Raw genomic sequence first — 16,802 nt, 5'->3', positions numbered from 1 at the left:
ATAGGTGTGGTAGGAATGATTGTAATTGTGGTAGGAATCATGGTATTTGTGGTAGGAATGATGATAGGTGTAATAGGAATGATGGTAATTGTGGTATGAATGGTGGTGATTGTGGTAGGAATGGTGGTAGCTGTGGTAGGAGTGGTGGTAATTGTGGTAGGAGTAATGATAGGTGTGGAAGGGATGGTGGTAGTTGTGGTAGGAATGGTGGTAATTGTGGTAGGAATCATGGTAGGTGTGGAAGGCATGATGGAAGGTGTTGTTGTGTTAGTGATGCTGGTAGTTATGGTAGTGGTGATGTGTGGTAGTATTTGTGGTGATGGTAGTTGTAGTGTCACCCATAAAGACATACTGTTTGATAGGAATAAAATGCGTTGTGGTAGGATTGAAGCTTTAAATAACGATGGTAGTCGTGGTAGCACTTGTGGTAGGAATAAGTAACTGTCAGGACGTGCATACCTGGCTTCATTTGTAGTGGTAGTTGTGGTATTAAATTGTGGTTCAGTTGCAGGAGTAGTTGTGGTAGTAATTGTGGTGGTTGTGGTAGGAGTAGATGAAGATAGAAACGTGCCTACCTGCTTTTCTTTGTCGGTGTTGTGGTGGTAGTTGTGGTAGGAACTAAGACAGTGGATGTGGTAGTTGTGGTAGCAATGAAGAAGGAAAGGGAACTGCTTACCTGCCTTCAGTTGTGGTAGTAATTGTGGTCGTAGTTGTGGTAGTGGTAGTTGTGACAGTAGATAAGTTATAGTAGGCAAGAATAAAGCTCAGAACCAGCAAATTAAAACATCTACTCTCTTACCTGGCCTCAACTGTGGTAGATAGTGTGGTAGTTATTGTGGTAGCTGTGGTAGACGAGGCTGTGGTGTGGTGCGCGGCGCTAGTAACCTCACGACTGTCTCCCCCACACTGACGAAACTCACTAGCCCACCTCTTATTGGATCTCTCCCTCCCCCCTGGTTTCCCTCCCCTCCTTTCTACTTCCCCCCCCCTCTCCTGTCTCTCTCTCCCCATCTTCCCTTCTACCTCATCTACTCTCCTCCCCATTTCCCTTCTTCCCTCCTTTCTACTTCTCTCCCTCCTCCTCCTCCTCCTCCTCCCCCCCCTCTTCCCCTCCACCTCTTCTCCCTTCCCTTCCTTCTGTCCTCTACCTCCAACCTCTTCCTTCTCTACCTTCTACCTCTCCCTCTCTTTAATCTCTCCCTCCTACTTTCCTCCTTTCCTCCCCTCTCCCCTTCCCTACCCTAACCTCTCCCCTCACTATCTTCTATCTCCCCATCTCCCTCTGTCTCTCCCTCTTATCTTGCTCCTTTTTCTCCCCTCCCCTCCCTTCCTCCCTTCTCTTTATCTCGTCTCTCCCCCTCTCCCTCTCTCTTCCTCTCCTCTAGGTTGTCTCCCCCCTGCTCTCTCTCTCTCTCTCTCTCTCTCTCTCTCTCTCTCTCTCTCTCTTCTTCCCTTCATTTTCCTCCTCTTATCTTTCCTTCTCTTTTCCCTCTTACCTTGTCTTTCCCCCCCTGCCTCTATCCCTCCCCTCTTCTTTCCTCTCCCCCTACTCTCTTTTCTCCCTCCCTTTCCATCTCCCCCTTCCTTTCTCTTTCTCCTCCGTGATCTCTCTCCATTCACTTTTCTCTCTCCCTTCCTCGCTTCTTTCTTCCTTCTTATTTCTCTCTCCTCTTGCTAAAACATCCCTTTCCCCACTCTTTCTCTCTCCTGCCTCTTTCTCTTCCCCTCCCTCCATTCCTTTCTCTCTCTTGAACTATTTTTCCTTCCTTCTTTCCTTCCTTCCCTCCTTCCTTCCTTCCCATTTTCTCGGCCTCTTTCCTTCCCTCCCTCCTTCATCCCCCTCTTTCATCCCCCTCCTTCCTTCTTTCCTTCCTCCATCCTTCTCTCCCTCCTTCCTTCATTGCCCTTCTTCCTTCCCTCCCTCCTCCCTTCCCCCCCTTCCTTCCCTCCTTCCCGGTCCATTTCCCTTTCTCTTGTCTTTCCTACCTGGCCCACCCAAGGAAGGTTTCTTCTCTCACTCTCTCTCTCTCTCTCTCTCTCTCTCTCTCTCTCTCTCTCTCTCTCTCTCTCGTCTCCACTTACTTCTCCCTTCCTCCTCCTGTTTTCCATCTCTCCCTGTTTCGTTAAACCCCCCTCCCTCTCCATCCCATGTATTCACTCCCTCCCCCTTTCTACTTTCCTCCCATTTCTGTATCTCTCCCTCCCTCTCCGCTCCCTCCTTGTACCCTCTCTCCCTTTTCTCCCTCCCTCCCTCTCGCCGCACCCCCACCACCTTCCACAACGTCTCTAACATAAACACAATATTCTCACCCCAAACAACTGCCGTGTGTTTTGTAATTGTAATCGCTGTCCGGGGGTGATAGTGGAGGTGATAACGGTGGTGCAAATGGTGGTGGAGTTTTTGTTGACCTCTCTAATACAATAATGTTTTGCGTGTTTTATTAGTGCCACTCTCGCGTTATTTTATTCTGCTTTTGGCACCTCCACTAGTAAAGAGCTAGGAAACTGTCTCCTGGGATCGTTTCAGCTTTATTATTATTATTATTATTATTATTATTGTTTTATTTTATTTTGTTTTTTGTAGTCACTGGTCCCTTATATACAGGTTGATATTACAGTGAAATGGTTAATTTTTCTTATATATATGTAATGGTAACTTGGAGTGGTGTGGTGAGGCCCTGGACTGGCGGGGAAGAGAGGGATGTAGGGGAGAAGGAGGGGTGTAGGGGAGAAGGAGGGATGCTCAGTTACCAAAGACCTGGATACATTGACAAGTGTAGCGGTAAGAGGGAGGGGGAGGGGAGGGGAGAAGAAGAGGGAGGGGGTGGGGGTAGGAAGAGAGAGAGGGGGAGGGGAGGGGAGAGGAAGAGGGAGGGAGTGGGGGTAGGAAGAGAGAGAGGGGGAGGGGCGGGTGAGAAAGGTAAAGGAGGAAGGTGAAAGGAAAAGAAGGCCTTGTAAGGGGACGGGAAAGGGAAGAGAAGAAATGAAGGAGAGAGAGAGAGAGAGAGAGAGAGAGGAAGAAGGGGAAAGGGGAGGAAATTACGGAAGAGGATAAGAGGGATAAAAAAAAAGATAGAAGAAAGTAGAGGGAGGGGGGCAGGAGGAAAGAGAGTAGGTAAGAGGAGGGGAAGAGGGAGGGGATGGGGCAGGAGAGGAGGGAAAGGAAAGGAGGAGGAGGTACGTAGGTTCCGTTACTCCTCCCCTCTCTCCCTTCCTCTCCCCTACATTTTGCCTCCCATCCCTCATCTCACAGGTGCCATATTCTCCCGACCTTAGTGTTTAAAGATGTCTGACTTGGGCATTTCCCTAGCACCTCTTCCTTGGTGATTTACTTTGCCACTTACACCTTAAGTCCTTCAAGACTGCCAATTACACCTCAAACCCTTCAGGACTTCGGCAGTTACACCTTAAACCCTTCAAGACTTTGCCAATTACACCTTAAACCCTTCAAGAGTTTGCCAATTAAACCTTAAACCCTTCAAGACTGCCAATTACACCTTAAACCCTTCCAGACTTTGCCAGTAACACCTTAACCCTTCCAGACTTTGCCAATAACATCTTAAACCCTTCAAGACTTCACCTGTTTTTAATTATATCTTGTTACCGACGGGCGATTTCATTCAGCTCTGGGGTAATCTCTCGTAGTGATGTACCTAACCTCTTTACCTCGTGGGCATTAGTCTTAAGCAGAGTAACACTGTCTGGGATTAGCCTTAGCACATTACAGACGCGTCCCTGGCATGAAAAAGTTTATGGAATTCGTTCATAACACCTTCTTCTCGACAGCACCTCACTTACGATGAAAACAACTGTCCAGCCTAAGTCACGATGGATTTTAAAGAAAAAAATGCTTATTTACGATGAACCTATAAAAGCATCCTTGTACACACACACACACACACACACACACACACACACACACACACACACACACACACACACACACACACACACACACACACACACACACACACACACACATTTATAGATAGATGGATAGATAGATTAGACTGACAGCTTGCATAAAATATATCCTGGAGAGTATGTACTTGTGTTAGAGTATGTGCAAATGTACTAGTAATGTAGATGTGCTAATGAGCTTAGTACTTCCTCATATTTATCTTATCTCTCCCTCCTCCTCCTCCTCCTCCTCCTCCTCCTCCCTGCTCTTCGCTTTCTACTCTCTCTTGATCTTTTGTACATAGCCTACTTCTCTGTTTTTTCCCTTTCCCTCTCTATACCCGTCTCCCCATCCTCTCTCTCTCTCTCTCTCTCTCTCTCCTACCATTCTGTCGAGTGCTTCTGTCTGTCTATGTCTTTCTCTCTCTCTGTCTACATACACACACACACAATATATATATATATGCCAATCGGATTGAGCCGGTGAAGGTTTATATCCAGGGGATGGTTGGGGTTTATTGCTCATGTAATGCCACTCAGAGATGAGTGAGGCTGGTCACACTCATCTTAAATGTCAGGACCAACTGCCTAGCCCCGGGCTCCTACGCTCCTCATGGGGCAATGTAGGATTGGATGATGGATGGATGGATGGTATGTATGTATGTATGTGTGTGTGTGTGTGTGTGTGTGTGTGTGTGTGTGTGTGTGTGTGAACCACTAGTGACCTACACATGATGTACAGTTAGTCTGATCTTATGGTCACTCGTCCACCACACACACCACAACACTACACATACTGTACACGCTACACACAGCACAGCACAACGTAAAGCACAACACACCACAACACAGCACACACTGAACACGCTACGCACACAACACAACACAACTTAAAACAACACAACACACCTCAACACAGCACACACTGAACACGCTGCGCACACACCACAACACAACAGTACCTAAAACACATACTACAGTTCGAGTCAGTATAATGCAGCATGCCAAACAACACAACACAACAGAACACAATACAGTACATCGCCCCAACAGCAAGCACTACACAAAACATCACAGCACAACACACTACAACACGCCACAAAAGTGTATCGCACCACACCACACAACACAACACCAACAGCAAGCACTACACAGCACAAAACATCCCTTACAACACCCCAGGAAACCACACTACACCACACCTATCACACCACACTACAACACACACGACATACAAATTACAACACACCCCACATAGCCAGTAATTAACCTACCATATTGTCCACTGTCTCATGTAACCTATGAATTCTGAAATGTCACTGTACTCAACAAAATTGCATGATGTGAGCTTTAAAAAAATCTAGCTTTACCTGTATCAATAACAGAAAAAGGGTCTGCTAGCACCTCTTCCTTAGCGATTTATTTTGCATATTACACCTTAACATTTTCTTCTGTGCCGTGTCTATGGTTTTCTTATCGACAGAGTTTGCATTAATAACAAACAGGAGAATATTAATGGATAATGTGCAGATTAAAGCGCTAAGGTAGACGTGTTACGATATTTCCAAAGCCGTTTAGAATGTGCCCCGTAGGAGTTTGATATCTGAGGAGTGGGTGAACTTCTCTCTCTCTCTCTCTCTCTCTCTCTCTCTCTCTCTCTACTGAATTAGCAACGAAGTGCAATGGCAAAATAGAAATGTTTCCTGTACACCAGGAAACCTTTACTATTCTAGGTGGTAACCATATAACCAAATTTTGGCGCCTGGTGGTTTAGTGAGTGATTATGGCGCTCCAATCGGATTAAGCCGGTGCAAGATTTATTTCCAAGGGGTGGTTGGGGTTTATTGCTCACGTAATGCCACTCAGGGATAAGTGAGTCTGGTTACTCCGATTTTAAATGTCAGGACCAACTTGCCTAGCCCCGGGCTCCCACACTCCTCGTGGGGCAACGTAGGATTGGATTATGGATGGATGGATGAATGGATAAATAAATAACATAAAAGAGGGTCGATCTGCCTTTCACTTCCCTGGCTAGGATCTTGCTAGGATCTATTATTTTATATGCATGCGATTTCATTCTGCTTTTGACACGGTTTTGTAGTTGACGGGGCTAGACGTAGCCTTCATTAACCCCTTCAACAGGACAGGTCATCCTCAAGCTGAGTAAAATCGTTTGGAGGACGCACACAAGCTAAACTTTACGTCATGATTGTGGAGGAACTAATAATATGCCCGTATCTCTCGTACCTCTATTAATATCCTCATGCTATTTCCCCAGTGGGTTCCTACTCCGCCTTGTATTGAAAAGTCAGCATCAACAGTCCCGTCGCCTCTCCTGCGTCTTTTTAAGTGATCTGTGAAAATCAGGAGAGTTAATCCGCAATAACCCTGATGACAATGATCTGTAGCTAAATAAATGGATCTGTGTCAATTGCTGTGGATTCACTACACTGATTTTTAAAGCTCGTGGAGAAGAAACCAGGAGAAATGACAGAATTTTTGATGCTGCCTGTACTTGTAATCCTTGTCGCTTAAAGACCCCTGGGAAGGTTCAGCTCAACTTAGTATCCCCTTTAGAGGAGTGAATAACTGCACTTTCTTCCTTCTTTCATGTTGCCTTCCAAAGAAGATGTTAGGTTTTGTCTCTAACTCACCATTTTTCCCCTTCCACCACCCCCACCCCACTTCCAAAGGGTTTTATATATTAAGAAATATTTATTAATTTATATTGCTATTGGACTGCTACAAGAATTACTTAGGGGTGTAATTAGGATATTTAAAATGGGATGGCTAAGAGGTGGCCAAGCCTAGTTACGGGGTGGCCCAAGGAGAACCCTGTGGTTGGGTTCTGAGGTGTTCCCCAGAAACTTTGAGGTAGCCAAGCATAATTCAGGGATGGCCAGTGCCATCCTACCCATCCCTCTGGCCACGCCACTGGGATTATTGAATATTTATATTGATTCAAGGGCCTTCTCAATCAATTTCTTTCACAGAAAAGAAATATAGAAACTTGTACAAAATTTCCGCGACCCATGATGACTAATTTGGCTGCATACATTCTTTCTGCTTTAGTAATATGACTTTATTGAGATTCATCAGAATCAGAACTAATAAAGATAGGGAGATAGAAATGTTCCTCATATTTGGACCACAGGTTGCAGAAGCTCGAAAAGTAGGAGGTACAGTTTATTATACGTATCCCCTCAAAAATTTCTGCTAAGTTTGAATTGAAGAAAACAGTTTCAAGGGAAACTAAGTTGGAGACTACATTCTCAATTCCGTCGTATCTCAGATCATACTTTGCAAGAGGAACAAAAGACATTGGAAATTTTTGCGCTGTCCTTTCCATATGCTTCCTTATTCATTTCCTTACCACTACCTCGGCAATGCCATTTCATTTGGTGTGGTCCACGGGTGTCCAGTACTTTCCTCTCACTCCACCATCACTCTCACTCTTTCAGTATGGTCCAAGGGAGTCCCGAACAAAAGGACTGCCCCTGTCACTCCACCACCACTCTCACTTTGCCCAGGATCAGGATGTTTCAGGGCATCGATAAGAGCTCAACCAGGGGCGTGTACAGACAAAGTTCAAAGGGATAAGAGCCTCTGTACCTTTGCCCTAGTACACGTATTTACAAGTGCCTTCTGAAACTGATTCTCTCTCTCTCTCTCTCTCTCTCTCTCTCTCTCTCTCACGGATCATAATTCTGATTTTTTTCTTTTCTTCTTTCATTAGGAGGAAGTAGTTTAGCTGCCATTCGGCTTTTGTTTATTTTGTCATTTCTGTAACACACACACACACACACACACACACACACACACACACACACACACACTCCTTTGTTCAATTTATCTACCACTTCTAGCATACAGTAATGATAAAGATTGATACACAAATGAGCATAATGTTTTTTTTTTTGGTCCTCCCATCAACACTTTCCTTTCCTCTCAGATGATTTCCATTTGCCATCAGCTTTCTCTTGCCTGAAAAAAGTGCCACATCATTGTTTATTTATGCAGAAAGTTATTTTTTAATATTACACACACACACACACACACACACACACACACACAAGAAATATTAAGCACAATTTCTGATGGATCTTAACACTCAGGCTTCTAGGACCATTATTCTCTTCGGTTTAAGAAGCTCCCTAACACCTTTTCCTTAGCGATTTATTTTGTTTTTTTACCCCTTACTGTGGTCTTCTGCGTTACATAAATCCTTCCAACATCGCCATACTCTGCATAAATAGTCAACAAAAGGACATTAACCACACATATTAAAAAAATCAAAAATAAATCGCCAAGGAATAGGTGTTAGGGTGTTTCACTAACCTTCCTTCCCTGACATACCTTACCTTTTGCTACATGATCGACCCTTTCAACTGTAACGTAGGACTGTGGTTATGTAATTGCGTGTTTAATTACTTTTTTATAGGTCATTATCTTTTTAGCTCATTATATTTCCCGAACCGCTTCCCTCCAGTTACTTTCCCCCAAACGTCAGCCATCAGTGGTACAAATCATTCATTCATTCATTGCCAGACGCCATGTATCCCAGACGGGGTGGCCAAGGGCTCAGAGTTAATTGTTTTACAGGGAGGGGCACTAATCCTCCACCAACCCCACTTGACACGTAGGGATGCCACCAGCATCTGGTGTTCCCAGGCGGTCACCCATCCAAGTACTAACCAGACCCAAAAATCAGCTGTTACATTTTATTTATTATTCTTTTTCGTGAATTGTGGACACCTGTAATCTGGTGTATGGATTTTTAGATGTATTTCATTTATTTTTCCTTCCATCTTCATGAAGAAAAGATAAAAAAGCACACACACACAGCCAGACGTTCTTCATGTGGTAATACTGAAGTACTGTTATTGCATACCCTCCTCCTCCGACCCTCCCACTGACCGACCTGATTTTATTTCAGTATGTAAACCATAGGACAGAGCCTCACCTCAGGATTTCATTTAGGCTAATTCCAGGCCATTAAATTGGGCGAAGCGCTAAGGAAATTGTCTCATAAATCCAAGCACTTCGTTTACCTTATTATTTATTCATTTTTCCTTCAGTTAATAGGACTTAAACTTTACTTTTAACAGTTCTAAGCATACACGAAGTTATACGAAAATTTAGGAAGTAAGCGGTCATATTATTAATCAAAATTTCCGGTACGGAGTAATTGCCGAGTAAAAGTAATGAAAAAATGTGAAGGAAGAAACGTTCAGGAAAGCGTGAAAAGTTTCCATGTAAGCGTCGATGTCCGTGGTAGATATCGACGAAAAGTACTGAAGAAAAGAGTGTTCCAGCCTGAGCGAAAATATCAGCTGTGGGTAGTGCCATCAAGGGAATAAATATAGACGAAATTATCTGAAAAACGATGAAGTGTGCGTTCGAGTGAAAATATACGGTGTAGGTGTATCGATATCGGGAGAATAAATACGGGAAAAAGATAACGTCAGAGGATGAAATTTAGGTTCAGATATCAGTTATAATATCCGGTATATCGAGGGAATAAATAGAGACGAAATATATTGAAAAACGATGAAGTTTTCGTTTGAATATGAGTGAAAATATCCGGTCATGGGGAGTGCGTGAGAGGCGGGCTTCTTGTCTCCCCAGTACCGTTACATTCTGGACCACATAATGACTCCTTCAGTCTCTCTTCTTCCTCTCCTCTTCCCCTTTTCTTTCTCGTCGTCCTCTCTTCTTTCCCTTCTTCCTCCATTTCCTCCTCTTCTTCATTTTCCTCCTCCCCTCTTTTTTTCTTTCTCGTCATCCTCTTCTTTTCGTCTTTGTTCCTTCTTCGCTGTCTTTCGTACCTCCTGACCTTTCTTCCTTCCTTCCTTCTCTCCTATTTTTTTTCACTTTCCCATTTCTGTCTCTTTCTCTTCACCCTAGTTTTTTTCTTCTTCCATCGTCTTGTTGTTGTTGTTATTGTTCTTCTTCGTCTTCTTTTGATCACAAAATGACGCCTTTCTGTCTCTTCATCCTTTCCTGTTTCTTCTCATTTTTTTCTGTTCTCTTTCTCATTGCCCCAAACTTTTCGAGCACATATTCATATCTGCTCCTTTGTACCATCTGGAACACATTATCGTGCCTCTTTTTCTCTCTTTTCCTCGTCTCTTCTTTCTATTTCTGTCTCCCTTTTCGTTAGTCTCTCTTCTTCATTACTCTTTTTCTTTACTCTTCGTCGTTCACTTCCTCTTCTCTCACTCTCCACTACCTTCTAGACCTCTTTTTCCTTCTCTCCTCTTTTTTCTCCTCTCCTCTTTCTCCTCTTTTTCCTCCTCTCTTCTCTTTCTCCTCTTTTTCCTCCTCTCTTCCCTTCCTCTACTTATGTCCTCTTAATACGTCGATAATCCTCCAATACAGTTATCTTCTGAACAATAAAATGACTCTCTCTCTCTCTCTCTCTCTCTCTCTCTCTCTCTAAGAAATTGCGTTATTGGGGAAGAGGTGGAAATGGATAGGGGATGTGTGGATAGGGGTATGGATGTGTGGATAGGGGTGCGGCTGTGTGGATAGGGGGTATGGATGTGTGGATAGAGGTATGGATGTGTGGATAGGGGTGTGGATGTGTAGATAGGGGTACGGCTGTGTGGTAAGGGGTACAGATGTGTGGATAGAGGTATGGATGTGTGGATAGGGGGTACATATATGAGGATAGGGGTATGGCTGTGTGGACAGGGGGTATGGATGTGTGGATAGGGGTATGGATGTGTGGATAGGGGTACGGATGTGTGGATAGGGGTACGGATGTGTGGATAGGGAGTGTATGTCGGTAGCAGTTTATAATTCAAAATACTCTGTTTGTACGTCATTAAGTTTCTACCTATAAAGGGAAGGAATGTGTGTTTGTTTTTTTGTGGGGCGAGGCAGTTGTCTGGATGGCAGTAACACTTTCCAGATAATGGCTGATATCTCACTTCAGGATGACTCTCTCTCTCTCTCTCTCTCTCTCTCTCTCTCTCTCTCTCACACACACACACACACACACACACACACACACACACACACACACCATCTCCTGTATGTCATTACCAGCATCCCTAATAGCCTCTAAAGTGTTAATCATCGTCATTACGTCGTTCTAATGAGGCATAGCGGGGTTGATGGAAGTAATTGCAGTCTTTCTCTTCTCTCTTTCTCACTCTCTCGCTTTCTTTAACTGTCGCACTTTCTCTGCCGTGACCTCTTTGATGGTTCCTCTTTCTGTCTGTCTGTCTGTTTGTCTGTGTCTGTCTGTCTGTCTGTCTGTCTCTCTCTCTCTCTCTCTCTCTCTCTCTCTCTCTCTCTCTCTCTCTCTCTCTCTCTAATTGCTGTATTATATCTACCGTGATTCATTAGGCGGGAGACAGGGCGACATGGAGGCGATTTGTATGTGGCCACCCCTTACGGAATGAAGGCGTCTGGCAATAGATAGATAGATAGATTCATTAGGTAGTTCTTTCTCCTTAAGTTCCCTTCTCGCTTTCTTTCTCTATCTTATTTTCTCTATCTTGACCCATTTAGCGGTTTCTCATCGTTACGGTACTAAACACAGACAAGACGATACACCATTCACAGATTTTGCTATTTCATGGAGAGAGAGAGAGAGAGAGAGAGAGAGAGAGAGAGAGAGAGAGAGAGAGAGAATAAAGTTTTAGAAGTGGAGAAAACGGAGAGGATGTAAGGTAAACTGAGGTATTTTTTCCTTATTATATTCGTTGTGTCGTGGTGCGGCAGGGTGGTGGGCAGTGGATGTAGGTCAGGAGGGTGAGGCCTTGTAACCGATGGGAATGGCAATAAATTAGGCTTACAATACTCCTTTTACACGAACTTGGCTTATATCCGTCATCTCTCCGTCTTGAATGTTGAATTGTAAAAGATTAACAGTTGAATACGAAGCTAGTCACGAAGAAGTGCTTAGAGGATGGGAAGTCTTGTGTTGTCTACTGAATTAGCTGCAAGAGGACGAAATTCTGGTCCAGGTTAGAGTGAAAGGAGTATAGGAAATAATTATAAATAGTGAAAACATGGACAGTTGCGTACTAAGAGGGGAAATAATCATCTATAAATTACGGTAATATATATGAAACCTTTTTTTTTTTTTTTTTTTCTTTTTCGCGTGTTTTAAGGTACGTAACCCAACTATATTTGCGATTTGTTCCACGTATTGCACTGTAATTTTCTCTTGCATCTTTTATTTATATCGTTTTACTGTCGAGATGGTTTGTATAAATAACATATGAATAAACATTATCTTTTTCCTCTTTCTCTTTACGGATGATGAACAGGGAAAGGAAAAAAACTGATAATTCGAAAAAAGTATATAACTGTGCCTAAAATATATAAAGTAGAATAAGAACACAGCATAAACTGAAAAATACAGCAAAGAAAGATGTTAGGGAACCTGCCAAGGCCACGAGTATATGGCCTGGAGTTATGGCGGAAGGGAAGAAAATACCGAGTGGGTAGGAGGGTGACGTGGGGTGTTGGGTTGTGGGAGGTGTTGTGGGGTGGTTGGGGTTGGGTTGGGGGGGTTGTAGTGTGGCAGTGGCTACTGATTCGTAGATTTAGTTACCTTTCAAGATTCCTAAAGCCTCCTCCTCAGCGATTTATTTTGTACATCACACCTTAATAACTCTCTTGTATGTTACTGACGCTCACGATGTAAATAGATGATAACCACATTCCTATGTACAGGTGCGAACAGGAATATCGCTCCATTTTATTTATTTATTTGACGAACAGGTGGGAAACTCTTACACATCGTTCTGAAAAACTTGCTTCTTCTCGTATATCGCATCACTGGGTTACAGAAGTTATTGTTCAATCTCCCGTTATTTATCGTCAAGAAGTGAATCGATATTAGCGTTCGCAGTGGTACCTAAAACCCAGACTCCCTCAGGCATTTTGAAACCTTATATAAAAGAAAGGTTTCTGTGTTTTAAGACGCTGTGTGAATGTCTTGAGTCCCCCCGGCTTTTTTTTTTTTTTTCTGTCTTTAGGGTATATATGATATTTTTGCCTCTTCCAGTCTGAGAAGTGTCCCCGAGGCTAGATAAAATATTGTAGTAGTAGTAATACTTGTAGTAGTAGTAGTAGCAGCAGTAGTAGTGGCGGTGGTTGAAGTGGTGGTGGTGTGGTGATAGTAGTTGTAATAGTAGTAGTAGTTGTAGTTGTAGTAGTAGTAGTACTAGTAACAACAATAATAATAATAATAATAATAAAAACTAAAAGGATTATTCACTTTGCCATGTAGGACAGGTCCACGTAGTAAGAACAGTAAAGTGTGTGTGGTGTGTTTATCAATAGGCCTGTCCCTCCAAGACGAGAGAGAGAGAGAGAGAGAGAGAGAGAGAGTGGACCAAGTAATCACAGTATAACAGCCTTCCTTAGTGTTTTATTAATAGTAACCATTTTTTATGCTTGAGTTTACATTATTTAGTGATTTAAAAAATGTGTAGTATGTCTCAGTACACTAAATCCTTCTCTCTCTCTCTCTCTCTCTCTCTCTCTCTCTCTCTCTCTCTCTCTCTCTCTCTCTCTCAGTAAACATACATCGATTTATTTATTTATTGCACTTGTTTCAATTCTGAGACAGGGGCAAGGTGCGCGTCTATGTATAAACTGGAGCAAGGCGAGTGTCTGCATAATCTCCCCTTCTTGAATGTATCGCGTGTTCTATTTTTCTGTTATTTGTGTTGGCAGTATAAAGAGAAACTAATGCCTTTCCCAGTGTTTATAAAATGCTGGCAATTCTTCCTGCCTGAGTTTAGAGTATAAAGAGAAACGAGTCTTGGCGGATGGAAGTGTTTGATAAGAATAATGAAGATGGTGTCTGAGAGGGGGAAGTGTTACCTTAGAAGCGCGTGTCCGGCGGCGACTAGAGAGAGAGAGAGAGAGAGAGAGAGATTAAGGAGGTTTCAGAACACACGTTAATATTCTTTTGCATCATCATCATCATCATCACCGTAAACCAATCCTCACTTATATAAATGGGAAAGATGAGATGCAGAAAGAGGAGAGAGAGAGAGAGAGAGAGAGAGAGAGAGAGAGAGAGAGAGAGAGAGAAGGCAGGAGAACTATCACCAATGTGTCCAGGGAAAATAGGCCACATCTCCATCCTCGGCAGTGCTTGGCGTCACCCCACAGGCAAAACCATCCACACTTTCTCTGGCCTCTAAGTTTTTTCCTCTGCTGGTGAGGGTTAGGTTAGATTCCCGGCTGGTGAAGGTCGTATTAGTAGATTTTTTACAGGTACTTACTATAGTCATGATAATTTTAATGATTCTCGTACGAACAGCATCATAGTAAAGCTTAACACTAACACTACGAGAGGATAAAGAAATAATAATAATAGTAATAATAAAATCGTCCATTGGTAGCAAGAAATAAAGCATCTCCTTAGTAAAGTTATTAGTATTGCTTGTTCCAACTGCTTGTAATACGAGTTGAATGGCATCGTGTGGCGGGAGCAAAGATAAAATGGATAGGGGCTCACATGCTGTAGAGGAATTATTATTATTATTATTATTATTATTATTATTATTATTAATTCCAGTGCGATCAGTCAATCCTTAGCTCATGGAAATCGTCTGGCTTTTTATTTATTTATTTATTCTTTTAGTGAAATTGCTTTAGTAGGCTTTTGGCTTCCTAATGTCTGCTGTGGTGCCGGTGGTGTGCTCAGAAACATATTCGGCCCTCAACCCAGAGGTCCCAGGTTCGATTCTCGTGCCGACCGCTGGATCCCTGACCCGTATACTCGTTGGGTAAGGAGGCTCCCTAGCACATCTTCTTTAGCAAATTATTATTGTTTTTTTTATAGGGTCATTTAATATCCTTTTGTACGCTATTTATGCAGAATATGGCGATGTTAGAAGGCTTCATACAACACAGAATACGATAGGAAGGTGTAATAATCAAAACAAATCGTTTAGGAAAAGGTGTTAGGGAGCCTCCTGGACCTACACCTACTATAAGGGCTTGTAACGTAGGTTCGACGGTAACATGCAATCTGGTGGCATGTTTGGATGCTTTAATTTTAAGTCACGCACGTTTATGTTTTTCTGTATATTCTGTGCGGTCCTTGCTCTTTACTTATTTCTGTGTGGATAAAACATGCTCGGAGCTGAAACCGTCCAGCTGGTGGGAAGATCTGTTCAAGTTGGCTTTGATGGCGTGATATATAAAGCCAAGTGTCTGCTCGTGTGGTCAGTTGTCGGAAGGGCTGCTGGTGGTGTAGCGTCACTCTCCCACTCGTGATTGTTGTGGGTGTAAATACGAAACAAAATATAACCTAATAAGAGAGCGAGGGTGGAACTTGTTTTTGAGGAGGTGAAGAGAGTGTTGCATGCCACTTATATGTCTCAAAGTTGACTGTTGTGATAAGAAATGAGAATGTAAATATAACCCCTAAATCAGAGCATGAAAGATGGATAGAAAGTAAAGCGAAGAGTCTTTTGTATGCTTACTCCTTAACGCGTCTTCTGTCGGCGTTAAGTAGTTAATTCCCTCATCTCAAGCTGGCTATGTGGAAGTAAATAATAATAAAAATATAACAGGAACGATGTGTGTGAAAACTGGAGAAGGATGAAGTGAAATATGGCTTGAAAAAGAAGTGCTGTAAAAGTGTAAGGAAGTGCTGCCAATGTGTGGTGTAAACTGAAGACAGGTGTTTAATTTTTTTTTTTCGGAACTGTTCCTTTGCTTCCCTCTTTAAATCCTTCAGTATAAGGACACATTTTTTATTTAATTTGACAGGCAATTTCATTCAACTAAGGGGAAATCTCTTATGGTCTAAAAGATATCTGCCTTTGTTCCTTACCGCGTAACTGCCAGACGACTCTAGTAATCTGAATGCAATGGTTTGATAGTAAGTTTGGTTAATTTAGGATAGGTTTTGTCAGTTTAGGTTAGATTAGGTTAGGGTAGGTTCAGTTCCTTTATCATGACGCCGCCTATCTATGGTGGAGGAGTCATTAGTGATTGGTCTGTCCCTGCGTGCGTGCGTGGGCCCGATATCACCTGAACCTATTGACGGATTTTCACCAAACTCATGTCAGTGGTGCAGTATAAGAAGATGATGAACTGATAGGCCAAAGAAACAAAGGTCAAGGTCATATGGGGTCGACTTAATTTGTCTTTGTGGGCGCGATATCTCCTGAACTCATCGATGGATTTCCACCAGACTTTTGTTTTGTGATACAGTACCAAGGGACGATGAAATGATTAGGCCAGCAAGGTCAAAGGGTCAAAGGCCAAGGTCATTCGACACAGTTTTTCCTGGTGGGCGCGATATCTCCTGAACCCCCCGACGTATCTCGATCAAAGTTTTGTCAGTGATACTGTATGAAGGGACGATAATCCGATTAGGTCAGCAAGGTTAAGGGGTCAAGGATCAGGGTCATATGGGTGTGGGCGCTATATCCTGAACCCCCTTGACGAATTTCCATCAAATTTTTGTCAGTGATACAGTATTAAGGGACGATGAATTGGTTAGGTCAGCAAGTTCAAGGGGTCAGGGTCATGTGGGGTCAACTTAATTTATATTCAGCTTCATGTCAACCCAGAATGGACCCTTTCATGGAGGTTGTATGGCGGGTCCGTGAGCAAGGCTTAGGGGAGGCATACAGAGCGACGCTTTCCATCGACAGCTCGGGGCTCGAATTTTCAGTGTTTCATTTTAGTTTAGGTCGGTTTAGGTTAGGTTAGGTTAGGTTAGATTAAATTAGGTTAAGGTAGGTTAGCTCAGGGCACAGTTTTATCTCTTCACGAACAGGTTAGGTCCCTTAGCTTGGGTTTGGCTTATCTCTTCATGTCCAGCTTATCCTCCCCCATGCCCCTTTCCCTCCTGTCCTCCTTCGTCCCTCTCTCCCTCTTTCTCCCTCCCTCTCTCCCTCCCTTTC

At 43.1% G+C, this 16,802-nt stretch overlaps 1 protein-coding gene across 1 annotated transcript in view; it reads left to right on the top strand.

The window, feature by feature from the left end:
* Window positions 1-14,553: 14,553 nt before the first annotated feature.
* The window catches only part of LOC145415541 (uncharacterized), a 24,368-nt gene continuing 22,119 nt past the window's right edge, over window positions 14,554-16,802 (top strand). Inside the window, exon 1 of the mRNA XM_080284765.1 lies at window positions 14,554-14,666. Within this exon, the coding sequence (XP_080140891.1) occupies window positions 14,554-14,666 (113 nt within the window). The remainder of the gene's footprint in view (window positions 14,667-16,802) is intronic.

Source organism: Coenobita brevimanus, chromosome 103, assembly GCF_032717465.1.
Source record: "Coenobita brevimanus isolate Jiangsu-jjx chromosome 103, ASM3271746v2, whole genome shotgun sequence".
Lineage (NCBI taxonomy): Eukaryota > Metazoa > Arthropoda > Malacostraca > Decapoda > Coenobitidae > Coenobita > Coenobita brevimanus.
Note: the sequence above shows the minus strand (reverse complement) of the source record. Positions and strands in the feature narration are given on the sequence as shown.